This window comes from Aythya marila (assembly GCF_965140915.1).
Source record: "Aythya marila genome assembly, chromosome: 4".
NCBI lineage: Eukaryota > Metazoa > Chordata > Aves > Anseriformes > Anatidae > Aythya > Aythya marila.
Window position 1 is genome coordinate 47,377,572 of NC_139045.1, and position 27,616 is coordinate 47,405,187.

General features: G+C 41.9%; 1 protein-coding gene across 2 annotated transcripts in view; it reads left to right on the plus strand.

Moving 5' to 3' along the window:
• The first annotated feature begins 1,483 nt into the window (after positions 1 to 1,483).
• ADAMTS3 (ADAM metallopeptidase with thrombospondin type 1 motif 3) overlaps positions 1,484 to 27,616 on the plus strand; it is a 134,243-nt gene continuing 108,110 nt past the window's right edge. The window contains exons 1-5 of one of the 2 annotated variants that reach the window (XM_082759722.1): positions 1,484 to 1,557; positions 3,567 to 3,700; positions 8,889 to 8,952; positions 12,258 to 12,285; positions 20,220 to 20,626. In XM_082759722.1, coding sequence (XP_082615848.1) covers positions 1,555 to 1,557; positions 3,567 to 3,700; positions 8,889 to 8,952; positions 12,258 to 12,285; positions 20,220 to 20,626 — 636 coding nt within the window. In that variant the 5' untranslated portion in view covers positions 1,484 to 1,554. Of the gene's footprint in view, positions 1,558 to 3,566; positions 3,701 to 8,888; positions 8,953 to 11,276; positions 11,494 to 12,257; positions 12,286 to 20,219; positions 20,627 to 27,616 lie in introns of those variants that run through there. The other variant, XM_082759723.1, reaches the window with a different exon arrangement.

Consider the following 27,616-nt stretch of genomic DNA (forward strand, 5'->3'; position numbering starts at 1 on the left):
TGTTGGATGTTGCTGAGTCAGACAATGCTGTAGGGCATTTCCTGTAACCAGGGGCCAATAAAAGTAAGTAATCCAGACTGGATGAATGTGTGCAAAACAAATTAATGGAGTAAAATGGAGTAAATAACTTTTTTTTTGAGGAGGGGGTGGAGGGGGTTGTTTTTCCATATTGTTATCATATGGAAGGGAATGTGCTGCACTTCAAAAATCCAGAAAGGGGGGGAGGGGAATAATTCAAGTAAATCTGCATACAGCAATCATCTGATTTAAAAAAGATGCTTCAGAATGTATTCATACTGTTTGACTGTCAGCACAACGCTGTTTTTATATCTGGATTTGATGGTGAACACTGGATTTTGTAGCTCCTTTTGTTTATTTTTTTTCAGATACTTTTCATCCCTCTTCTTTGGTACATGGGATTAGAACTTCTGCTAGAAATTGCTTAGAAATTGAGCTGAAATATTGGTGTGTGCTTTGCACATGAACTACTGACTGCCTTTGCCTGAGTGTTACACTCCCACCAGAGTGTGGATGTTCAGGCAGGTGGGCCTGTGAGATGTCATACTTAAGTGCAAATGCTGCTTCAGAATCACTCTCTTTTCACTGCCTTTCCTCAGCCTGACAGCTGGGAAAGCATTCTCTATATAAATTTGCTCTATTAATTCAGTGTTCCTTGGCTATTGGACACACAGAGGCAAAATATGGGGCATTTGGTCTCACGTGTTCAGTTGTTGCTATGTTGCCATATTTTTATTTGCCATTTTCTGTTCCTGCATTTTGAATTGCATTGCTATCACATTGCCAGTGAATAGAATTTTCTGGTGTGTTTTTTTTTTTTTTTTTTAATCTCATAATATCTCTCAGAACAGATATGAGGTTCAGAAAACGAAATTTTGCGGGGAGCTCTGTGTTCCTTAGGAACCCTGAACTGCTCTCACTTTCCTTTAAGCATGTTATTTGCAGTATTTATTATGGACCTACTCAAGTGAATAAATATTAATTAGATAGAGGTTTAAAAACAGAAGGCCACTGATGAAGGAAGAAGTTTGTCTTCAAAAAAAGCTGCTTCTGCATGTCACTGGAGTGCTTCCTTGGTTTAAATGCCAGTAAGGACAGTTGAAGTCCTTTGCTTTAAATCTGTTAAATCCTTATTTGCAGTACTCTTTATCACAGCTTGGTCCTTGTTGGATATACTCTCGCCTCTATGCTATGTAAATTCATTAGAAACAGGTTGCTGTGGTAGTTTCCCCTCTTAAACAGTATACAAGTTATTGTTTCCTCTTGCAAAGCCTTTCTCTTCCTTTTCCCAGAAACAGTGAGCAGCTATATTGAATAGATTTCCCTACAAGGTTATTTTACAGGTCAGGAGGTTAGCTTACTTTTGTCTTTTTACTTCAGCTGTTTCAGAAGAAATCCTCTGTGTGTTCTCCTGAATTGTAAAGGCTAGTAAGAATGAGAAGTCTAAGCCATCCATTAATCCACAGGCAAAGTACTATTCAAGCAGCTGCAGTGAAAGCTCTCACATGCTGCCCTGGAAATAACCCCAGCCTTGACATGGTAAGACGACCCTAGGTAAGGTCAGAAGCTCAGTTCTCATGGTTTTTAAACAGTATTTGGAGGTGTCCCTTGTGTTTTTGATGATCTCTTAAAGCAGTTGGATCCTCATGAAGAGAAAGTGGAGAAGTGCAGTCCAGAGAGGCTGAAGTTTATTTGCTTAAACATTGCTGCTCTCTCATCTCAACTTCTTGTTGTTTTGGCTTAAATATTTAACGACCATGACCCCATATGAGAGCAGCAAGTGGTATCAGGATTTTAGCTTAAGCTGCTTTGCAGAGACAAAGCACCTGTTTTAATTCCTCCTGGAAATGGAAGTGATTTGGAAGTGTCCCAGCAAATTCAAGTTAAAGTGGCAATACTTGCCTACTTGTATACTTTCCCATGAAGTGCCATGAATTTGAATGATCTGCTTACACAGTGTAAGAAATGGAAGCTCATGGCTGGGATTTTCAGGAGGGCATAAGGAAGCTGGGTGTCTCTGTCGTGATGGCCTCAGCACTAACTGAGTATGGCACTTAAATGAGCCTGAGGTCAAACCTCTTTCAACTTCTTTGAAAATCCTGCCTGTGCTAGCCTTCCATGTGCACTGGGGTCAGTGTGCAGTGTAGAATATGTACTAGAGTGAGTTCAGTGATTTTGTGTATAAAACTGTCTATTTAGATAAAATATGCATCTAATACAGTGCTAGAGATGGACTGTGACTTCACCATCTGGTCTACATAACATTCACAGTGCAATGTCTAAGTTGGCACAAAAACAACAATGATGAAAAATTCCAAGTGCAAAATAGCATTTTCTTGTCCTATTATAAGCCTGCCTATATTAGAGAGGAAAAAAAATCCAATAAATCAACCAGTAGTAGGGGCAGTACTTCTGGCTTAAGGCCCGTTATTATTACAAATAGACTGCTAAGCAGTAAATATGAACACTCATTCCATATTTCAGTCATAATGATTCAAGAAGAACTTTCAGAAAGACTCGTCTCCACTGCAAATTTAAAAGTAAAACTCATCAAGATTTAAGAGTGTTGAACTTCGGTAGTCTTCGCAAACTCTTTAGTAACAACACCTAGAAAGTTCTAGCAGTTTTAGAGCCTGCGTGAGGCTTTCTGAATAAAAATTATGTATTTCCAATGTAGTCGCGTATGTTCATTGAAAACAGAAGCTTACTAGTATCTTCTGTCAATTAAAAGAGTTAACAAGAAAGTGATTAGATAGGTGTGTATATGCAACACGTACACACTGTAAAAATAATACTTGCATTTCAACTTTCTGCTTGAACCTACCTATATTACTGAAGGTTCTCCTATGCCAACAATATATACAAAAGTATTTACTCTGATATGCTGTTTCGAATTTATGCCTAGATTCTGCTAGAAGTGGCCAGATGTGCTAACAGCTCTGAAGCCTTTCTTCTCTTTTTAATTTTTCATCCGGTTTTGATCTAGGCTGTGTTCTTGTATGTGAAACCTATTGTATGGGTCAATATCTACAAGATTTACAGCAAGAACTTTGTCCTGTGGTTTTGTTATATTTATTTGCACTAGACAATTTTCCTGCTTTCATCTAGAACTGGGGTTGTCCAGAAATAACAGTATTCATCTGCTTCTGCCATTGTATCCATAGTGACAGCTCCTTTATTTTCCACACTCGTTATCACAGGATCGTGGTTCGGCTTTTTACTGGTGTTATTGACTTGAGTATGTATGATGGCATAGATAAGTGCTTTAGATGCGATACTTGACTGAAGGAGATTTTAATTCCTCGTTTTCTCAGTGATTCCTTCTGGAGAGAATTGTAGTTCAAATGATTAACAGATGAAAGTAGTTTGTGTGTGATATTGATGAGATGAATGGCATATGTATGTGCAGTAACACAGCTCCTGCCTACTGAACGCTGGGAAGAAGTGGGGTGGTTCTTTAATGGAAACTAACCTTAAGCATTTAAAGCACCTGATGAGAAAGCTGACTTCGTCCTGAGTATGCATTTACAAACTTCACACTGTTCCAGGTGTCAGCTACCCAACACCGCCACCATGCAGCGAGTGGACAGTTGTCTGAATCACTTAACACTGAAAATGTGCTAGCTCTTCAGAGCTCTAGCAGCCCTCCCCAGAACTGCAGGCAATTTGACATTCACTCTAGGTGAGTACTTTATACGCTGAGTCTACATGGAGGTTGTATATGGAATCATTCATCCTAACTGTGGGGAGAATTAATAGAAAAGAATTAAAACTGACTTGGAGCTTATTCTAATTTTCTTTCAGCTTTAGAGAGAACAACTAAGATGCAAAATGCATTCAATGCAAAGGTAGCAGCATAAAGTACTTGCCTCTTTTCTTTATAAGTGCTGGCATAATATACTCTGAAGCTGATGTGTAGGGGACGGGAGATAGCCTGAAATTTCACATGGTCCTAGTTAAAATGCCCTTTGAGCTATTGGCAGTTTACAGGAACAGTGGTGTCTCTTGGGTTCCAACTGTGGTCATTATTAAAATGCTTACAAAAGAAGGCACTACTGGCAACCATCCTCAAGCTGTTATTTTTATTCTTATGACATAGAATGACCTTTTGTAATAGAATCAAGGAAATGGAAATAACAAAAACTACTGACATGACTGACTTGTAGTGTTTTGTGAGGTAGTAAGATAACATCATAACGCTTTGGCGTAGGCAGCTTCAAATTAGAGCTGAATCAGAAATTCTCAGTGGCTTGGTTTAGGAACAGTCTTTCAACAAGATATTATTGATTTTTATATTTCATTTTATTATTTCTGTGGTGCTGCTTTTGTCTTATCTGGTTTTAGGGTGAAAAGCTAGAATCATCATTGTGTTTCTGAGAGGTAGGGGAATGCCTAAGTGTGAACCCTCCGTCTCTCCTTATGGAAACTTTTTGTGTGTGTGTGTGAATCCATGGCAGAAAAGGAGTCAGAGTACTGAAAAATTATTCACTTCTCTCTGTGCAGCTACCCATCTCCTCCAAAATTTCTGTAAGAATGTGACTGAAACCAAAGCACTTGTTAACAAGTTACAAGGGAAGAGTGTTGAGTTCATGAAGCCAACAGAAGGGGTACATGCAATAAGGCAAGATGCTGGTCTGGCTATATTCTGGCTAATCTTATGGCTTTATGGGATTACTCACGAATCAAGGGGCTTGATGGAGTATATGGCCTTTATTGGAAGGTGTTATGGTATTCTTGTTGTCAATCAACAGCATGTCTGGCCTGCCACAAATTAAATTTATGCAGTGTGTGCTTTTAGGGTTTGGGATTGATTCAAAATAAATTACATGGACGTGCACAAATGATAAGTAAAAAGTTGTGTAAAATGAGAAGCTGCAGTCACTCTTCTCAGCAGCATGGTAGGTAGGTGAGTATCTTCCTTCTTCAGTGGGAACAAGTCTTATGTTGATTATTGGTAATGGCTAGGGAAGGGCCAGCACTGTATTCAGCACAGTTGCTTCAGCTGTACACAAATTTCTTGAAAGAAAGAGACATTTGAGGGATTGTCTGTAAATCTCTTGCCCATAAGGAGATTTAAAATTGGGATGTATCTCTGTGGCAGGGTAGACGCTGCACTCAAAGAACATCTCCCAGCATAATTTTCTTCTATAGTAAACTAGCATTGATGGCACTGCTTTTCACAGAATTCTTAGAGGACTTTAAACTCTTTCATGTCTTCCCCTTCTCTGTCCTCTCTCTTCTTATGGCAAGTTTATCTTTACCTGCTCCTATACTGAGAATGTATTCCTTGTTCTGTCCAGTGATTGTTTTATGTGCTGTTTTTGTAAAATGCTGCTAATCACTTTTGCTTAAAAATACTAGTATTTTCATATACTCAATATATGTCTTTTGGGGCAGTGCTTGGCTACAGAAATAATGAATGTTAGTGCCTAAAGGCTTATCTTAGGACTGCAACATTTGTCATACTTTCATTACTTATGACCTTCATTGGTTATGAAGCCCTGGGAATTAAATGTTACTGAAATCCAGTTCCTCGAGCCTGGTTGGCTGCCCTAGCAGAAAGGTTTACTTTGACAATTCCAGAAACTTAAACATGCTGTCACACTTTCACTTACAACAAATGGTATGGAAAGAACAGCCACTCTGTGGTCATAAGAGTTATAGCATCTCTCACATTTTGCAATGGAGATTTCAAGGAATGGATTGGACATTTGCTGCGTTACTTAAGTCCTCAGGCTGCGCACTTGCCAGTAGAAGGCACTGTTCTGCTCAGTCAATTGAATATATGAAGGGGAAACGAGGGGGGGCAGGGGGGTGGGAGAGCAACCTCTGTAAAATATAATCCCTTTTTAAGACCCTGGAGGGCTGATTCCCAGAAGCCAATAACTGCTATTTCTCTCATGTCAGTGGAAAAATTACCGAGTTGTGTGAGTGTCCATCTTAGTGCATCCAGCCAGTGGGGCTGAGCACTATATGTGTATATCATGTGTCTATATACACAAGGAGATTACACAGCTCCCCGCTGTCCACAAGGGAGTATGTATAAAATCATAAATCGGGAATTTCCACAACCAGAAAAATGCTAATGAAAATAAGCACGGATAACACACAACAGTTTCCATACCTCCAGCATACAGGTATAATTTAAGTAAGTAAAATCCTTATGTATGGGCAATTCGCTAGGGTTTTTAAGGCAGAGCACATGCAAACCACATATTAAATGCACTAACTGTACAGGATGATAAAGTATTTTCCATCTGTATTTTCTTCTGAGGACTTAACTTAAGCAGAAGTATTTAATGGGCCTTTGGCCCTATCGGAGTCTATGCAACTTGTGAGGGTCACTGCCTCAGCGCTTCCAGGAACCTCTTGCAACACCAGAACCACAGGTTTCTGTATCAATACCACAGGCCATTGAAAGTTTGGTCTGATTGTTTTTAGCGTGATTTATGGGTATTTGTTTATTCATTTCTTTTGAGGATTTGAGGCGGTTTTAATTGCATTTTGTTTGGCACACATCATTTGAAAATGAACCACCTTAAAATAGGAACAATTTTATGGAATGTGTCTAGTATATGAAGTTGTCACAAGTACTGCCTCTTATGCTTCTACTACTTTTTATTTTTCATAACATATTTTACAACTGTAATTTTCATGTCTTACATTTTTCTCTCCAGTTTCCTATGTCCTGTGGTTAAATCTTGACTGTAAATCTTACGCTGCTTTGTTAAAAATAATAGGTCTACTATGCTTCTTCATTTAACAATCTGCTAGATTAATAGTGTATTTAAAACAATTAAATACAGTTGCATGGTTTAATATTCCCAAATGTAATGCACCATGAAGGGGAAACTATAGCCATTTTCATTTATAAAGTGCTTCCATTTCAAGTGCTGTCTGGCAATTCTTGTCTGACACCCTGGTAAACAGATGAAAAGTGTAATATCCAAAAAAGCTTCTTGTGCAGTTTTGGAAATCAAAGCACAGGAGTGGTTGGGTGGCACTTTAGGCTGTAATATTAAATGTGGCATCTCAGCAAAAATGGCTCTTGCAGCTGTGGGCTGCATGACTAGGGTTGTCATGTCAAGGAGCCAGAGAGGAGGTAGTCTTTTGGAATTTAATGTCAATATTAACACTCCTGTGTGATGGTAGTGACAAGGTCTGGAGCTGCTTCTGGCACCTTTGTTGTCTGAATGATCCTGACAAATTGCCTGCAGAGCAGAAAAAGATACATCAGCTGCAGCTGAGACCCTGCTGCATGAGGACAGTTGTAAGACTAATTGTACAAACCTGCAGCAAGAGATGGGTTTCTGTATAAGAACTTAAAATTTTGTTCTTGTATACCCCTGGCTTTTGGGGTTTGTATTTTTTTTTGCAGTAGTATGACTACAGTCCTTAGACTGAAAGGTCTTTGTGCGTGGCCTTTTTATTGTGTGCACTCACAATGCCTGTTACAATGGGGCTCCAGCCCATGAATAGGACCTCAGGCATTACTGAAATGCAAATAGTAACGTATTTTAAAAATGAGGCGCAGGCGTTCTTTTCAGATGTATCCTGTTCTAAGAAAGTGATTTATACTGCCTTAGGTTTTGAGATTGCGCTTTAGGCCTCCTGTGTCTCTAATTTGAAAAAAGTAAAAATAAACTCTACTTTTCATTAAGCAAACTTTTAGCAGACTGAAAATCTGATGAGGTCGTTGTTGAGCTTAGGGAGGAAAAATTAATCCACACTAACACTGAGTTTATAAGCACGAGGGGTGCAGTCTTACTGAGGAGGGCTACAGCTTTTCTCAGTGAGAGAATTGCAGGCTGAGAGCCATGAGGAACCTTGGAAATGAGCACAAGCCAAAGAGGGTGCCCTCCTGCACGCTCTGCAATCCATTGCCTGTGGCCAGCTCTGCCCACAGCACTTACCTGGTGCAGGCTACAGAGGAGTTGCACAGGTACTCTGGTTCCATGGGAGCACAGTCTGGGGCTTGTCTCCCTGTTTCGCTGAGGATCATGCCCTTTGTTACACGTAGATCAGGACATGCCTCAGAGTAAAGGAGAACCCAAATTAGACTTTGACAAAAAAGCTGAATTTCAGCAGAGCTGGTATTTGGATGTTAAGAGCAAACACTGCTTTTAATGGTAAAGATGAAACAAAAGAGAAAAGTCCGAGCATTGTGTAAGAGTTGTGATCTTCAGGTTGTGGCAGGAGACAAAGAAGGGAAATGAAACTGTAACTACCTTCTCTAGATGATCTTATGCCTTTTTTCTGAACCAGCCAGCAATAACATTTGCTCTAGAAAGATGTCCTCCATGGCCTGCTACTCCTATGGAAATAGGCAACCATCTGCACAATGCTTAGAAAATATTTTTAGCTTTCTAAAACAGACATTCAAAGTAGATGTCTCTGTCATCTTAAATAAGCAGCTTGTTTTATCCCTGGCTAATTTTTAGTAATATGTCTATCTTGGAAAGAATAGAATTAATGCTTTCCAAACTGGCCACTATTGAGAGAGGTCGTCAACTTACAGACTGGCAAAGAACATAGTAGGTCAGAAAGTCAATAAATTATAATGTGGAGAAGAACTTTATTCCTAAATTTCAGGAAATGTCACTGCAAAACGGAATATTAGACAACATGTGAGTACATGCTCAGTGAAGAGAAAGTGATTTGTCTAGGTTATGGATTTATTCACAGATGTTATACTCAGGTTTACCAGGGGCTTGTCTCAAAATATGTTAATATTTGAAAGCTGATATTAAACAGGAGTGAAAAAACTATGGTTCATTTCTTGGTTTCATATAGGGAATATTGTTCTTTAAGGTTTCTCTGTTTGAGTTAATGTTCCAAGTAAAACTTGCTTTGAAATTGTTTTGTTGCAGGCTCTTCTGCTGTGAGAAGCGAGGAGATTTCATAGAAACCATGTCCTGGAGCCATTTTAATCAGGTAATACCACATTTTACTTCAGCATTGAGTGCTTGCTCCCATAAATATTATTCTTGCTATTCAAATACTGCTGTGCTCTTCACGCTCCAGAATCGGGCCCCATACAAAACTTTAGTTTTCTGTTCCTCTTTGCTTCAGAGCTTAATCTCAGATTCATATAATATTTGTAACTGTAAGTGCAGTGCATCCACAGAAACTGCACAAACACAGAAAGCCTATCTGATGTAGTGTTAGCAGGAAGAATTTTAGAACTGCAAATATGTAACGGATTTTTAAGATGCAAATATTTATGTGCACACATACACAAAAAATGTATGTATTTATGTATACTTCGTCTAATATATGATTTCTTTGATAATGGTATGTCCCAACTGTGCTGTTAGAGATGAAAAATGTCTTTAACAAATTAAGACAATTTTGGGAAGTTGATTTACGTTTGTATATTTGTGATACTCAGTCTTATTTCATATTAGAGATACCTGATAAGATGTCATTTTAACACCTTATTGTTGCTCTGTTATAAGTCCGTCAAACCTTGGTTCTTTGCTCTCAAAAACAGCAGAACAGAATATCTGCTCTGGTCTCCAGATCTGTCTTTGATGTATTTTTATATTTCTTTGGTATTTAGAAATGTTTTTAGCTAATTGAGAAAGGCAAGTGAAACTACCTAGGACACCCAACTTTATTGAAAGACCATGTTTAGGATCACATTACAAAATGCCTGAAGTTTGGCTGTTGGTGTGCACTGTGTCGCAGCTTTCTGCTCAGCAGTGCCCCGTCCAGCGCCTGGGTGACAGGGAGCAATCAGAACTGGTTCTCCTGCAGAAGGCATCACCCTCACCAGTTCCTCACAGGTATTCCCCACTATGGGGAACCTGACCTTGTGCATTTGTAAAACTGTCAGAAAGAACTTGGCTTGGAACTTCAGATTGCTAGATAAAATGGGAGAAAGAGATCCAGTCGGGAATTGCTCCTGTAATTAGCCTAACTGCAAAATAGATTGTGCTGGTCCTTAAATTCACCACAGAAAATGGATGGCTTGCGAAGCACTCAGGTATGTTGTGGTGCAGATAAACCCACAAGGAAATCAATGCAGTGGTTTTCAGGGTTTGAATAATGTACAATGAGTAAGGCCTGAGGTCACATAACTAACATCAGTGAGGGAAATAAAATGTCAAACAGCCGTGTGTTAAGGGAATGGCACATAATATTGTGGAGGAAAGAAAGCATTAGCTTGGCATTTCTGAACTGTCAGTTGTGACTGACAATTTTAATGGATAATTACGTAGCTGGCATTTACAGGATCTCAGCTTTCTGATTGTGGTCTTTCCAAAAAGTGGCTCTTGTGCAGTGTGCATGTGCCCAGTTACAGTGGGCTGATTGCAGCAGGCTGCTGTGCGTTTCCTCATTTCCTTGTGTACAGAAATGGTTTTGGTAATAACAGGCATTAGATTTCCACTTTCTTGGAAAATTGGTTTTGTTTTGTTTCCTGAATGAGAAAAGTGGGTGCAGTTGGGGAACTGTTTTCTCTGGGGCAGCAGGGCTGCTCCACAGCCTGGCACAGGCTTGAATTAGTCAAAGGCTGCAGGTCTGGCTCTCTTACATGCTGCTATGAGGCAACTTGGGTTTAGGAGAACCAGTACTTGCTTTCTCATGTAGATGTGATGGATTCTGACAAGCAGCTCGATTTAAAATAGATGATTATTATGGTTAGGCTTTCACACATTTATTCCGAAAACCTTCAGATAGTTTGTGCTAGCTGGAGGCCAGCAGGCTCACTTTGGTCAGTCATGAGTTTCCCATGAGTAGGAAATGGGACTTGTTATCCTAAAGGTCTGTCAGAACAGGACGATTTTAATTTGGATCCAGCTGTTCCCGTGTTACCCATCTCTAGCTGCAGGAGATAATCCTGAGTCTGGCAAATTTCAGTCCTCCTTTCGAGTACCGCAGGGGCGTTTCACCTTGGCTCCTTACAAAGACAAGCCGCTTGTCGAGCTTTTGGCCCGTTTCCCCTTGGGGCTCGCTGTCCATGCGGGCTGTGCCGAGTTTTGTGCGGCCGGGGAGGAGGGGGTCCCGCTCCTCAGCGGCGCTGCCGGAGGGGGAGCGGAGCGCGGCCGGGGCCCGCCCGCCTCAGGTGCAGCCCGGGGCCGGGCCGAGCCGAGCCGGGGCTCTGGGCCCCGCCGTGGGTGTGCGGGGCTGCGCCGAAGGCGGAGCCGCGCTCGGGGGCCGGTGCGGCTTTATTAGCGCCGCAGGTCGCGATGCGCGGCGCAGGCAGGGCGCAGCGAGCAACAGGAGGCGGCGCGGGCCCGCAGCGCCCAGCCCAGCCCAGCCCAGCCCAACCCGCCCGGCTGCCGCCGGGGGCCGGCCGAGGCGGGAGCCGGGGGCGAGAGGGGAAGGAGGGGAAGCGGCGCGGACAGCGAGGAGGCGGCCGGAGGGGGAAGAGCGCGCCGGGCGGCGGGCCGCCGGCTCGTGATGGTGCTCCTGCCCCTGTGGGTAGCGGCAGCCGCGCTCCTGGGGCTCCGCGCTGCAGCCGGCCGGCAGGTGAGTGGCGGCGGGGCGGCCAGCCGAGCCGTGCCCAGCCGAGCCGGGCGGCGGAGAGCCGGGGGACGCCGTCGGGCTCCGGCGCTTCGCTCCCCTCCCGGGCTCTGCCCGCACCCCGGGGTCCCTCCGGCAGCCCCGGCCCGGAGGGGCCGCTGGGGAGCGCTTCCTGCCCGCTCTGTCCCTTCTCTCGTCCCGAGCGCGGCTTTTCCCTTCCTCCGCCGTGCGCAGCGCGCTCCCCGGCTCTCCGGCAGCCAGCTCGGAGCGGAGCATCCCCAGCGCTGCAGAGAGCAGCTCGTCCCCTGCTCACCGGAGCTCCGGGGACAGCTCGCCGAGCCCCGGGCCCACGCTGGTGGCCCCGTCCCTGCTGTTGGCTTTCGCACTCCCCTGGCAAAGCGCCGAAGGAGAAGTGTCAACACGCCTGCCCTGCTGCCCCGCAGGACTTGTCCCCTGTAATGACCTTAAAATCTTTTTTTGGCCGCCGAACTTACTTGGCTGCACGGTAGATAGAATGGCTCATTCAGAATCAGGATTCCTTAGCTGCTCGATTTATGCTAGACTTATGAAGGGCTCTGTTAGTATATTGGTGGAAACAGCTGTTTGTTCGGCTGAGGAAAAGTGCCATCCCTGAAAACCAAAAGTAGAATTGCAAAAAATGGTGCAATGCAAAGCAAATAATTTTTCAGCCTTCTAGAACCATTCATCTGTCACACGTTGCATTGTAATCACACTAACGACTTTGTGCATGTGTCTCTTCTCTTCTGCAGGCTAGTAAAGAGCAACAGATCCAAATAGGTAAGTCTTTTTAACTATTATTGCTGTTATTGAAAAAAATATGAAAAAAGTAAACTCAACAAACTAGTAGATTTTCTGGAGAAATGATCTGTATGCAGGCAAGCATTCCCTTGTGTATCCCCACACCATTACCACCCAGGAGCATTTGTAGTTTCACACTGCTGTGGCATGACTTGAATTCGCATGCCTCTCATTACAAGCTTTTGCATCCCAATAACTCCATGCTTCCCTTTTTAAAAAGAAAACAACAAAAGTTCAGAATTGCAGCATGCTTAAACTAGTTCTCTGAATGCCATGGCGCTCTGGGTCAGACACTGTTTTCATTTCTGTCTTTCTGAATCAAGGAGGAAATGTCTACTCCATTTGGCCAGGGCAGTCCAAGTCTTTGTACCACTTTTCTTCTGTACTGGAAGCATTCATCCTTTAGTTGGGAAAAATTTGTTTCATGCCGAGGTCTCTGTGTATTTTGTTAATGGCAGAGTGTGCTGGCTGCAAGCCCAATCGATGGTGGTAGTTGCTTTATAAACTGATACACACGTAAGGAAGCGTAGCATCGGCTTTGACATCCATGATGAATGAGAGTACTGAAATGAAACGTGCTCATCAGTGCCCATGGGGTACTTCGTATTGCAATTTTAAGCCTGACTCTTTCATACAAACAAACAAAAAACAAACTGGAAGCTTCGTATAATTAGGAGCACGTGCACACAATGAAATTGTTGTAAATCTGTGTTGATTTAAACTAACAGATAATTTAGTGCTGTTTGGGATGGAAGAGGTTATGGAACGATGCCGCAGTCAGTGTTCTCTCTCTGAGTGTCAGAGTGAGGGTGTGCCATTTCACCTGCCCTGTAGTTCACCTGGTTGTGCAAGGAGCCTCTTCAGCATTTGGCCAGAGTTGTTGTCAAGCGCTAGTGTCTTTACAGTGCTCTGGAGCTTTTCAATGAGAGGAGCGGTAGCCGTGGGAAGGGACCTTACGCAATTCTATTTCCAGTTGCCATCAGACTTCCAATTTTGAGGTTTCGGTTCAGGTTTTGATCTGAGGTTTTGCTCAGAAAAGAGTTTCAAGTATTTGTCTAAATTCTGGAGGTTTTGTCTCAATTTCAGTTCTGGCACTGTTTTCCTTACGGGCTTAGGTTGATTTCCACTGTGATCAGTGAATAATGGGAGTTGAGACAGTTAGGTACATTTAAACCTAGCTGGCAAACAAACTTTTTTTCCAGTGGTATGCTGATCCTGTGTTTTATTTCTGGTCGTTTCCATGAGAAATGGATTGTATTTGAATTTCAGAAACCATAAGCTATACAGGAATGCATCTTTTAAATTATACAGTACATCAGATGAAATTCTTTAACCTGGAAAAGTACTTTTTTCCCTTTGAGTGTTTTCTTTCTTTCACGGTCCCAGTGTTGCTGTAGTCTGGGAACCTTTGAGGCATGCAGGAACCACGGGAGAGAGGTGATGTTGCACAGCAGAGGATGAATCAGGCCCACAGACAAAGCTCCCCAGGGACAGGGACAGGGCTGCATGCTGCCAGTGGGACAGGCTCCGGGCACAGCTCTCAGGGCGCAGCGGAGCCCATGCAGTTGATGTGATCTCACCCTCCTCTGCCTGAGGAGGGGCAGCTGAAGATGGGATGGACGTGGGCTGGAGGGTCTGTCTGCTCACAGATCCACAGGTCTGTGGACTCAAATATCCCCTGGTGTGGTTCAGCATCACAGGGCCTCCTTAGGATGGGTCTCAGTGTTGGTTGGTGCCTAGCAAGGGAGAGCTTGCTGTGTCTCCTCAGCACAACTGCACGGCATCTTGTTGGCTTTTTGTCCAGTCCAGCATGGTGGAGAGTTCTGTGTCTTACCAAGACCAGGTTGCCTATGACTAGCACTGGCTTTTGAGCCACTGATAACATTTTGCTGAGGGAAAATGTGTATTTTGAAAGCAGAACTGTCTAGTAAACACAGACATTGGGATATGTCCTCTGCTTTGTGTTTTTTAACTGTTAATATTTAAAGTAATGTTTTATCCTGTAAATTCTGATTGAAAAAGCATGGCCTACTCAGTTTAGAGGTTTAATGACTACAGTAAAACCTGCATTAGGATTGCCTCCAAATGGGCCGTCCTACTTTTAAGTCCCTATTAAGTGTCACTTTGCATTGGTGTTGTATATTTTGATTTGGCCCAGGGCTGGCTGCTGTCAGCAGCTAATCTTTTTTTGTAGCCTGGAAAGTCACTTAGGACAAATTAAAGCGTATAGGATTTTTTTTTTTTTTAAGCTAGTACAGAATGTATTATATAGATAGGGAGTTACCCGAGCTTAATTAACTGCATTAATGCATAATGTACTGCAAATGCCTGGAAACTGTCAAGAGGAAACCTTACTGTTGTCACTGGTGAAATAGTAAGCCCTGAAGATGCTGGCACTCAGGTTGGTGCTACCTCTTCACTTTTCGTGCCTCTCAGCCTCCCACACAGCAGAGCCTCAGCACTGCTCTGTGCTGCTTTTGGAAGAAAACTCTCTGATGTCTAACCTGGAAAAAGTAGGGCCAGGCTGCCCCGGAGCCTGGACAAAAGAAGCTCACTGGTGTTGTGCCAAGGGACTTTGCTGTGAAAACATCGTGAAGAATTTCTTGAGTTGCCTGTATTCCTGGGACAAGTTGACAGTGAAGGAAAGGAATGAGGACACCAAAGAGAAGTGTATGCCGTGTGAGCCTGGATTCTTGCAGTCCCTTGCTTTTATTCATCCAACTCGCAATGTCTAGCACCGATGTATGCTGCATAGCTTCATCCCTGTTTAAGTGCAAAACTGTGGGAAAATCCTCTAGAAGTCCATCCTCCCCCTTTGTCTGTCTTTTTATTTGGACATTTCTGCCACCTAAAGGCAGTCAAATACAGAGTGAACGATAGCTTGGGATTGATTCTGGTCGTTTGAAGAGAGGGACCAGAACAACTACTTCATTTCTGGAAACCACCAACCAAGGATGAAGGCTGATGATGAAACCCCTGCTGGAATTGTCTGGTTTTGTTACAGCACCATCCTTTCTTGTTATTGAGCAGCACTTGGCTAAGTAATTGAAGCAGCTCTGTGCTCATCCCATTATGGTTATCTGTGGAATGGAAGGGTAATCTCTCAAAACACAGGAACTCATGACAGTCTTTTCACTTATGTACTGCCCTTTTAACTCCTGCAGTAGCAGGTAGTATTTTATGTCCCAGTGCTTCTGTTGGAAAGCTGAATGGTTTTGACATCCAGTCATCCAATTGCAACAAAGTTTTTGAATTGCATTCAGAAGATGAAGGTGCAGCAATGCTCTTGAGGTGTTAGGTTAGCTCCAAGCTTTTTGCCAAGGTTGCTGATCTTCCTGACTCTACAACCCATGTTCAGATGGATCCTCCAAAAGAAAAGGGAGCTCTGGAAGCTGACGGTTGCTGTCTCATCATCATCTTGGCAGTCTGGGCGAGTCTGGGTCTTGGCATGCAGCCCAGTGTTATCAGGAGTTCCTGCACATTTGTTTCCTTGTGCAGTGCCCAGCCACAGCATCATCTTTGCCAAAACAGTTGTGCTTTTGATATAATTTTGTGGGTTTACGCATTGCTATTTGTGATTGAAATATATCCTAGCAATGTGATGTGGCAGGTAGTTACTGAACATAGCAATTCATCTCATTGCCACAGCACAGAAAATGTTTGGAAAAAAAAATTATGCTGCCAGCACTTGAGTTAGTGGACCTGAATTCACAGGTAATGGGTGAAGGAGCCCCTACAATCAGAAAATTACTTCCTTTGTGGCATCTGGTCCTCTGCAGTGCAAAAGGCTGGAACATGGAGAGTCCAGTTATCTACACTTATTTGCATGCAGTGTGAGCAAAAACCCCATCCGAATAATGAATGTTAAATGGCATTTCAGTATTTGTTAAAAGAAGAGAAGTAATGTCTTCAAAGTTGTGTAGCTGAGTCTAGACATGGAAATAATTTGTCTGGAGTTTCAGAAATTCCTGCTTTTCTGCTGATTCCACTGATTTCTATTTAGACTATGCTTTTGAAATCTTGCTTAAGTGGATATTTATGAATTTGGAATTCTGCTTTTGACATCCAAATGCACAATTTTTGATCAATGTACTTCAAAAATCTTTTGCCAAAAATTGCTCTTCTAAATACAGTTGATTAAAAAAAAAAAAAAAAGGGCTTTGAACCTCAATTATCCAACAGTTTTACAGTGCAGAGACAACTACTGTGAGCCAGTGGTGTTAATTCTTCAGTTTCATGTGTATTTGGGGGAAAAAATTATGGATAGACTTCTTCAGAGGCATTCTCTAACTAATTATGTTTTGGCACACAATGAAAGAATGTGATGTTCTTTCACAAGTGTTTCCTTTCAATTTAAACATTGTGCAACTGGAACAGCAGTTAAAAGCCAGATGAAAAAAGGAAGAAAACTTGAGGTTAAGTGCTTTTTCTGTTTCTCTGTGTTCTTCTCCAGTCATTCCTGTAAATTCTGAATTAGCAGTAGAGAGTGACTGAAATTTTAGCAAAGGAAAGGGAACACCTACAGCTGGCATAGAGTTTCCTAAGACCATAGAGTCTGTGGAAAAAAGAGTAATAGAAGTCAGTGGAGGATTTTAGATGTCTTCAGTCATGTCACATTTAATTTTAATTGCCTTTGAACAAAAAGCATTTCTTTTTCTAGCTTTGTGTTTAGAGACTCTGGACAGGGCTTTTGCTGACTCAAAAGCTTGACAATTCTTATTTTCCACCCTTTGTTCCTACCTTCTTGTGGCTAGCTGTCTGTTCTTGTTATTAGCAAAAATATCTTTTTTTTTTTTTTTTTTTTTGTGCCCCTGCAAGAAGAAATCTGTGGATACTGCTGCAAGATGTGCAAAGCAACTTCTGAATTGTACAGTGAACAAAGAATTTGATCACTGGAACTGTGGTCTCTGGCATTGTATGCCCTACTTTGAGAAGGGGGGGAAAAGGAAGAAAAACTGTGAAGAATCTCAGTGAGGTAAAAGCAGTAATGTCAGTCTGTGAATGAAATCTCATCACTGAAGCTCAGGGAGTGTGAGGATCTGGAATTTAGCTTTGACCCAGTTAGGATATACAACCCAGCGGCTCTGTCTCCTGCTCTTGGCCTGATGTCTAATTAATAAAAAATGAGTGTAGAGTTTTAATTTGTTACCATCTCTAAGGAGGAGGGTTAGCAAGCCCGACTCAGTATTCCCAGTGATTAAAATGGGAATTATCCTAAGGATAATATCCTAATTAGGATACCAGTTTTAGAACCTAATCTTGTAGGAGTATGGCAAAAAAAAAGGCTGAGTTCACTGCTACTGAGAAACACACCGTTACTGCTAGCAGTGGGACACAGAGTAAGTTTTCAGAACAAGAAACTTAAAAATGATAAAGAACTTTCCTCTCACCTGGGATATAGTATTTATATGTTATATAAAGATTCTCATAGCACAGAAATATATATGTCTATACCTTCCACTGTAACTACACATTATCTTTCTGTCAAGTCCCTCAGTAACTGGAACAAAAGGAAACTGGAGAAAAAACAGCCATATGAAGCTATTGGAAATGTTTTCCTACAAAAGTCTCTTAAAATAAGCAGCCACTGCTTCTGGGAGAGATGAATTAGGTACTGAGCTTTTTATCTATTAATTTTCAGTTAAAGTGCAATTCACTCTGGGAATGGATAAAATTTAATTCATTTTGTTATATTTATTGGAGGAATTCTCAGTGGTACTTTTTGGTACCCTCTGAGCTACTCAATCCTGGAGTTCTGTAATACAAAAGGTATCAGTAGTATCACTCTAATACTGCTTTAGCTACTTCTCTCAGGAGAAGAAGATCTAGGGAATAATTCTGTCCTGAATGTCTTTTTCACTCTGACGTAGTATAATAAAATGTAGTAAGACTTCAGCTTTGGTGCAGCTTTCAGCAACATTTTGGTCCACAGCTTGGCCTGGCCTGGGAATGTCTCCTTCTCCTTTTACAGCATGAAAATCGGACACAGAATATCCTGATTAATCCCAGGTTACAAAGGTCTCACAGAAAAGATAAACTTGTTTTACAGTGGTGTAAAATTACCTTAGGACAATGGGAAACGTGTGTGTGTCCCCTGATGCATGATAAGCGATAACAGCAGAAGACCTTTCTCTGACCAAAAGAGATTTCTCTTAAGCACTAAGAATGCTATTTTCAGGATGATGTGGTAAGGGACTACACAGAAAGACAGAAAGGGGCTTTTTTCCCCCCTTTTTTTTCTTAAGTATTGTATTTACATATATTATATACACGTAGGCAAATTCAGAACCCAGTGGAAAGTTTACAAGTCAGCTACTGTTGCTGCTAATTAGATAGGAATCTTGATTTGACCTGTAGTAATCAGGCCAAAATGATAGGAGAGTGATCAGAGGTAATTACAGCAATGCCCTATCCTTGGAAACATACCATGTGTTTAGGGCACATTGCCTTAGCTGAGGGTCATGCCCTTGAGCTACTATAGTATTACCTTAGGATTTCTTTAGGCAGACGACAAGAGTTGTTCTGCTGTTTTTATAGCTTTTGTGTATTGCAGGAAGATGCAAGATTTAGATAGAAATTTGTAACTTAAAAAAAAAAAAAAAAAAAAAGCTCATCTGCTGCTTTTGAACTCCATTGCTCAAGTTATGCAAAGAGGAAGGGGAATAGCAAGTTGCTGGGTATGGAGATTTATTAGAGGAGATCTACAGAGGGAAAAGTTGCTGCTTTTACTACTTCTAACTGATATAATTTATCGGCAGTATGTGATACTTACTGGATTCTTGTCTGTGTTCCAATTTTCTGGGACTGCATAAATGTGTACACGAATTGCAGTTATATACCAAACATGCCCCTTGATTTTGAGTGTCTTAACAGAGGTGTCAATGCAGGGGCAAACAAGTCCGTTTAAGGTGTATGATGGAGTTGTAGGGAATTTCTTACAAGAGATTTCAGAAGGGTTGCTGCCTCTTCTTTGGCTGTTAAGCAAACCTAAACCCCATGAAAATCCCCAGATAAATATAAATGAATATTTCAGGGTTTTCTCTGCAAGTTTTATGAAAATAGAGTCATGAAAGACCTGCTTCTTGAAAAATTTGGCATATGGAGGATATTTTGCATGTGCTTAATGTGTATCCTAGCATCTGTGGTGTGTGTTTATTTGAGGTGTGTACCTGGGCACAGCTCCTTGTGTTCATCCACCTTGGCATGGTCCACATGCTTTTCCTAAGGTTGAAATGTCCTTCCTGTCTAATGATCACTGTGATAACATGATGATCTGTAAATACACTTCTTTCTTACATCTCCTCTGTGTGTTTATGTGATTGTGCAAAGCATTTTTATGATAACAATTAATGTGTTCCAAGTGTTAAAGGCCTTGCTGTAAGGTACCCAAGTGAAGATCTTATAAGCTCGAGCGTGGTAAATAAAGAGAGCAGCTATGCGTATTTTCCATTCGCCTACGTTAGATTGGTTGGTTTATATCCAGAGTAACTATCTAGCACATCATCTAATGCACATTGGTGTGGTGACATTGGCTCCCGTTGTTTTAAAAATTATGCAAAGGTTTGTATTGGTCTCCAGCTGAACCTGTCAGTGGAGTGCTTTAGAGTAGCTCTAACAGGAATCCTAAATTGGGAATACTGGAAGTGGAGGTATGAGTAGGAGGGATCCAACATGCACTGCATTTGATGTTAGGCCTAAAAACTCAGTAGTTGTATGTTGTATAATAAATTGGCTGTTGCTGGAGTGTTTTCTGCTTGAATGTTACCCATGGCAGTCTGACTAACAGCTTGTTGCATCCTTGCATCACTCTTTGCTCTGTTGACATACACTTCTGCAGCTCTGCATTCAGTCTTAAGGCTCGTTCCATGTTCTTGTTCTAATTGTAGTTTGTTTTGGGGTATTTCTCTTGGCAGAATTACCAAAAAGCAGACCAAGACCGTATGGGTTAGTGATTCCAATTAGTACCAATGCAGATGGAAGCTATATCTCCAATATACTCTCTGCAAGCCATCAAAGAAGATCAACGCGGGAGGTATCCCAAAGCCCCAAACAGCTGTATTTTAACGTCACTGCATTTGGAAGGGAATTCCATCTCCGGCTGAAACCCAACACTCATTTAGTGGCTCCCGAGGCGGTAGTGGAGTGGTATGAAGACTCTGTGGAAACTGGAAATGGAAACGATGCTGGTAACACGAGTCAGACTGGAACTGCTACAGAGAGGTTATGGAAAAGAGAGCCACTGTGGACCAACTGCGCATACGTGGGAGACATAACTGACATCCCTGGAGCTTCTGTTGCAATTAGCAATTGTGATGGTCTGGTAAGGCTTCTTCAGTGGTGTTCATGTCAGGTGTTTTAGCACTTTGCACACAGCTTTTATTGCTTTTGAGTACACAGCGCTAATGATACCATTTTAAAAGCTTCCTTTCTTAAATCCCTTAGAAAATGCCTCAGTATACATTTATGCATATAGTCTTTTGCTTTACTCTGGGATAATTGCTTGGAGTTTGAATGAAGTCCATAATGTTGGCGCGATGAGAGAAAAGAAATCAAACCTGCTATTTGTTGGTTTTCCTTTTTACTTTCATGAGGTGTTACAAATGGGAAAATGAATAATGAAGGTATTTTAACATTTAAAATAAGATCTTTTGGTGAGTGAGCATAGAATCTGGTGTCGAAATCATCACTGTTTGCTTCTTGGGCAGCAAATTTGCATGCTGCCCTGTAGCCCAAGAATAGCAACAGATTGAAATTTGAAAGGGCTTATTAATAAAATAAACATTTATTTATTTATTTATTTATTTTTACATGCAGTTCTGTTTTTCTCTGAAGGTATCATGAGAATCAACTGGTTCACATCTATAAATGTTTTGTTCTCAAAACTGTGCCAGCCTGACTGCCGCATTAGTTAAAAACGCGTGATATTTGATTGTGGCTTCAGCAGATGCAATGACTGGCTTGGTACACAAATCCCATATTGAAAGACTGGGAATATATTGAGTACACATACCATTCGTTAATTCAATCATGCGGTAAAGAAAGCTAACAATACTTACCTTGTACTCTTTAAGTAGCAGGAGCAATGGTGGAACATGACTGCAACATCCAGGAAGATTAATGTAGTGGTTACTCTACTGCTATTCAGGAGAGGAATCATATGAACAAGTCTGCAACAAGAATCCCTTCTTGGAACTAGGTTTCCCCCTTCCTGTCACATGCCAGAGCTGTTAATGATTTGATTCCATTTTATGATAAGTGCTGGCTAGCAAAGCTCCCAGCTTCTGCAGCGTGCCTCTGCTGTACATAATTTATTTCAGGTAAAGCACTCACTGTATGAGCATCCACATAAATGTCTTAAACTCCTGATTCAACACTTAGGGCTATGCACAACCAAAACTCCTTGACTTTCCTTACTTGAAGAAAAACAAAACAAAACTGGTGGTGTTTACATCTGAGGTTATCAGCTACTGGCAGTTTTTTTTTTTTTTAAGTGGAATCTGTTGACAGTGTGCTGTGTTTACAGAGATCATGCAGACATCTGCCTGGACAGATAGAGCCTCAGACGCAGCTCTCATGATGAATGAGACCATTGGCCCGAGAGCTGTATTTTAGCAGTAATCCTGAATGAAGTTCTTGCGTTAAGTGACAGAGCACTTTAAGACAACAAATTGGATTAAATGGAATTAGATTAAGGGGTACAGCAACATCGGCAGAGATCGCCATGTGGCTGACAAGCTGCTTTGTGGCGTGCTTTCAGTTAACTGAAATGAGGTAGTTACTGTCTTCACAAACTTCCACATATTTAAGAAGCAGCTAACAGGTACCAAAAGGATCCTAAATAAAGTGCAGGAGGTTTCTGAGTTGTGTGTCATATTGCCACAGCACCCAGGAGAAGCCCCTCAGGTGCTTTCCAATGTATTAGGAACTGAACTAGGAGAAAATGTGCTTTTTGTTGAGGAGGAGTGTGTATAAATGCTCCTGACTCTCTGTTGTTTCTTGTCATCTCAACCCAAGCTGTCCTGTACAGTCTTTGTGGGGCTTCTTCAAGCCCCTGAGCCACCCACCACACAGCAGGGTTGGAAACCACCATCAGAGCACAGACATGGTGAGTTGTCTGTGGCAAACTGTGTTGCTAGGACTGCTCCCTGACCTGCCTGCTTATGCACCCCTCTTGCCAGGACCAGACTTCAGCTGCCACTTGAGCTGCTGTGCTGCATTTCACGTTGCTGCCAGGGGGCTGCTGGGCTGGCAGAGAGCTGCTGCAGTGGCTTTACTGCTCCATGTTTTGGGCAACTGTAATGAGAACAGATCATGTACTGGAAAGTATCTTTTTTGGAGAGCTTTTGCTTGCTTCCTTCACCTAGCTGTTGTCGCAGTCTTTAGGAGCTCTAAGCAAGTGCGTGTGAAATAAATAATCCTCAAGATTGATGGGATTTCTGTTGGCTTTTTTTCTCCCACCAGCTCCAAGGTTAGCAGAAATAGCTTGAAGTTAGCATTTCTGGCTTCTCTGCTGCTGTACTATGCCTCTCTCAACCAAGCTAGAATATTTGATCCTCAGTGTATCCTCAAGATGTGAAGGGTGAGATGATATGGCTTAACAGAAACTGGAACAACAGTGAGAAATTCTAGGGCCATGTGTCTATTTGAAAGATTTATTTTCGACTTCAGAGGAATTTAGATGCTTGCCAGTGTAGCCAGCTAGGTTGTTACCTTTTGGGAAAAAGAAAAAGGAATCACTATGGTTGCAATTCACTTGGTGTGTAGCTTATAAAGCAGTTTTGTTATCATCAGTGACAGATGAAGAGCACTTGGCTTGCCACCAGTTAGCAAAAGCCCTGATAAATTTTATTTTGTGCATGAGGAGATTTTTAATTATGGCTCTTAAGACACTTGCTTATAGTTGGGCAAAATTATGTATTGCATTAACCTATACTTCATAAAGAGTGCTCAATTTCATATTGTTTAGGGTTTGCTGTCAGCACTAGCTGTGTGAGGTTATGAGGAACACAGCAGTGCTCAATTTTTATTCCTTGATTTCAAATACACAGAATTACTGGCATTTACACCAGTACAGCAAGGTTTTGTCCATGTCTCTTCCTGAATCTAAACTTAGGTTTAAAAACCAAGATACATGAACACTTTTGTTATGAAGCAGTTTACATATCTGCTTTTGCAGTAAAAGTCATCTGCATGCCATAAGTTTTGCAAATTCCTATCTTCACATCTGTTTAATATCCCTTGAAAATAACTTTGTTACAAAAATCACATGCATGTGCGTGCACTTGTCATGGCAAAAGAACACTTAATTAGTCATGTAGAAGTCGCCCTTCGTTTTCATTACTGCGTTGAAAAAAATGTATTTGTGAGTAACTGACAAATGTTATGAAATGTGACTGACAAAGTATGATAATAAAAGAAACCCTGCAAAGTAGCACTTCTTAATTTCCGTCGGTAAAACTCAGGATGGATGGCTTTGTAAGGCTCATTCTAACTTTGATGTTGTAAGGGTAGTGCTGTGTTTAAGAAAGCTGGTGTTTCCTCGGGTTTCTAGGGTATATTTCTCCAGTTATTTTCATCACAATAGCAGTACTTGTTGTCAAACTATGTATAGAGTTTGTCAAATATTTGCCCTAGTTGTAGCAAAACTTGTAACTGAGTTGCAGACATCAAGCAAAATCATCCTTCCCAGAGTCTAGACAGCACCTGGAGGAGTCCTGGCTTGTCTCAGGTCAGGAGGACTGTGTAGTTTGTAGCTCACCACAGTAATTTTGTCTCTTCTGTATGAAGCTTGCTCTGCAGTGGCAGCCTTTTGAAGTTAAGATGGTGCTGTTGTAGTGCAGCACTGGTGATCTGGCACTGGGAAGGGAAGAGTGTTGATGAAAAACCTAATGCTTTTTCTAGTTTACTCTTGTATCATTCTTACATTCATCAGCTGAAAATAACAGCACCCTTTGGCTCTGTGGGCTTGAGAAACTGAAGCCTGTGATCTCTTATCAGAGAAGGGTAAAAGAAGAAAAGCTCTTAATAACTTTGATCTGCAGATGATGAAATCAGTTTCACAGGCAGCAGCCTAGACTTAAGTCCACTTGTTGATCCTTTGCCTTTTCTTTATTTGGCTTTGGCTTAGTAAATGTGCAGAGGCAGAACGTGTTGCAGCACTGGAAGGACGTACCACCGCAGGGGCTTGGCAGGGCCAGGAAGGAGGCTCCATTTACCCAAACAGAGCTTGTGGGCCGTGTCTCCTTCCCTCACACATTCACAGTTCAATTCTTGCATTCCTGTTTTTCATTCTGTCTCCTGCCTGCTTTTCCTTCCTTTCAGTTCCTGTACAACATGTCACCTCGGTGCTCTTCTGTCTGGCCCGTCAGGCATGGATTTAGCAAGGGGAGTCAGGGTTATGAAGGGTTCCAGCTCACCTGCACAAGTTGCACAGCCCCCTCCTATTTACATCTGAGCTGCATCTTCTCTTCTGTCCTCCTTATAAAGATCAGATTGTGCACAGTCACAAACAGCTTCATATATTCCAGTCAGCTTGACAGGCGGCATTAATGGTGCCTTCTCATCTCGATAACTGTGGGAATGGGTTTTGTGTATCTCTACTAATTTAAATTAGTAATTTAATGTAATTAATTTATTAATTAGTAATTAATAATTAATGTATACACCCAAGCAGAGTAGCTGAAGTTAATCTGCTCCCAGGTGAGCATATGCAGGGCAGCCTTCTGGTGTCTGATTTACACGGTAAGTTTCCTGTTCTAAGATGCTACAAGGGCTTAAGGGTTTTGAGTAGTTAACTGCTCAAGAGTTACTGAAGTTTCTGGCCTTGTAATTTTGTTGCTAAGGAAGTATGTTTCTAGAGCAGCATGTGGTTTAGAAAAGTGGGAAAATAATTGCAAGATGTTAAAGCAGGTGGAAGTAAATCAGTTCAAAGCAGATTTCACACAAGGCAGTTTCACATATTGCTTGTGCCTGGTACAGTGCTGCTGTGGAAAATGCAGAAAATGATGAGCTTCAAACAACCACTACAGATGTTTGAGACTGTAAATAAGGAGAACACAGCAGACTTTATGTTTAGAAATAAGAAAGCAGAGACTTCTAAGTAAGTCTCTGCCTTTTGTTTTAAAGAACGACTTGAATTTCTCAATTAGCTTTCTTCCTTTTGTAACAAAATCCTAACAGCTGTTGGTATGTGATGCATTAGATTGCACTTACACTATAGGATCTGTCTTTATGGACATATGTCTACTTGTTTGAGTTGTGATCTAGCTTATATTTTTATTATGTAATGCCAGAAAAGTGTGAATGTCTTCCTTTTGTTACTTGAGCATTAAGCTTACTTGCTTTAAATGAAAGGGCCAGACACAGTATGCTAGATTTTTGATTGTTGACTACCAAGCAAAATCTGACTTGCTTTATCAGTCAGCCTTCAGGTCCAGGGCTGCATACTCTCATTTGAAAGAATGACTGTTTGCAAATGGGAGGTCTTCAGTAGTCTACCTGTCTTCTCAAGTGCAGCTGTTGAACAGGGGGAATCCTTAAAGACAGGCAAACTGTCAGGATCTGTCATTATTTGTGACAGATAATTCCTCCCTTATTGTCATCCCTTTTTTGTGAGGATGTCAAAGCATGAAGGAACTTGTGTATGTCTTTGAAGCTGTTACAAATCAATACTTTTATGCAAGTTTATGTTTAGCTGTTGGTATTTTGGGAGTCTCAGTATATCCTGAGTGTTTGGTTTTGAATATTTGACATTACAGTCCCCTAGCACAGATCTCTTGAAAGGAGGAACAACTTGAATATTTGACATTACAGTCCCCTAGCACAGATCTCTTGAAAGGAGGAACAACTTAAATGTTAGTCTTTAACTTTGTGCCTGAATTTCACCCTTCATGAAAGGAAGCTAATGAGAGTTTCCTACCCTTGGTGGTTTTGGCATTCTTTACGTTACTGGTTTTAAAGTGTTTGAAGTATTTGAATGGAAGAATGTGCAGAGATGCACACAGTTGGTTTCCTTTGGCAAATGTGCTGGAGATATTCAGGCTAGAGAGACTTGCACAAAGACTTAAGTCTCATTCAGGGAAACCCATAAAATATGCAGAAGTTAAGGCAGGTGGTTAAGTGCATACTTAGATCTAAGCAGTTTCAGTGTTTTGATTTGTTTCAAATGCTTTTTATTACCCATTGTTCCACCAAGTCTTGAGTAAAGGCGGGTTTCTTGTTCACGTATTGGCACTAATGTATTGTTTCAACGTGATTTCCTCCACACTGGTGAGGTTACGTTACTAAATGAAGAACTGGCTTTCTAGGAGCTGGTGATCCTTTACTCTCAGCATATTGGAAAAGCATTTTGGAGGCAAATGAATTACTGAGGAGCATCTGGTTACAGCATGTGGGAAGTTCTTCTGCTTAATACCAGTGTCTTTAAGAAGGATGTTATTAGGGACCCATCATCAAGCAGGGCTGTGTGTGCTGTGTTTGCTGCTGGGATCATGAGAGCGCCTCGAGTGCAGAGCCTCAGCACGATGGCAGTGAGCATGTGGTGGGAGGCGTGGGTGTGGGTGCTCTTGGGAGGGTCAGGATGTGTCCCCAGGCCCCTCGAGGTCTCTCCTAGCAGTCTCTCCTCCCTGAGGGCAGCAGGGGAAGTTGTGCACTTCCGCTGTGGCTGAGTGGACATCTGGCAATCCGGCACCTTCAGGGAGCATGAAACACAGGGAAACAAAACAAACAGCTACAGGGAGATGGAACCGTGCGCTGCTCCGTGCAGACGGCAGCAGTGTCAACCCAACTTCATGTTTTTACATTCGTGCTACCTGCTGTATCGCCTGCTTCCCACAGTAATTACATCCCTGCCGTGAACTCCCTTGACCTGCCATGCCTGTTCTTACCACTTACATTTTGCTGTACTTGGCAGCCCTGCAGACTTATTAACTGGGCTTGATACGTTGCAGCTGCCTCTTCGGATTGACGGCCGTGGTCTGGTAGTCTCGGTCAGTCGCCGTCAGGCTGGGCTTGGAGCTCGTCCCTGTCACCCCTCCAGTACGCAGCACTTCCCAGAGGCTGATGCAGCCTTTTCAGACACAGTAATCCCCAGTAAAAAAGATTTCTCAAAGTTCAGAAACTTGGAAAAATGCAGTGCCATCATGTTGTCCATTCAGGATTTAAGGCTTCTTGCATAAAACACTGAGGGTAGGAGTATAGAGAAGGGAAGTGATAGTGATGGAAGTAAAATGTTGATGTAGTGCCAAATAATACAGTGTGGAAGATTTGTTATATTCCTAGTTTGTGTCTCCTTGAGGCTGTCACTCAAAAC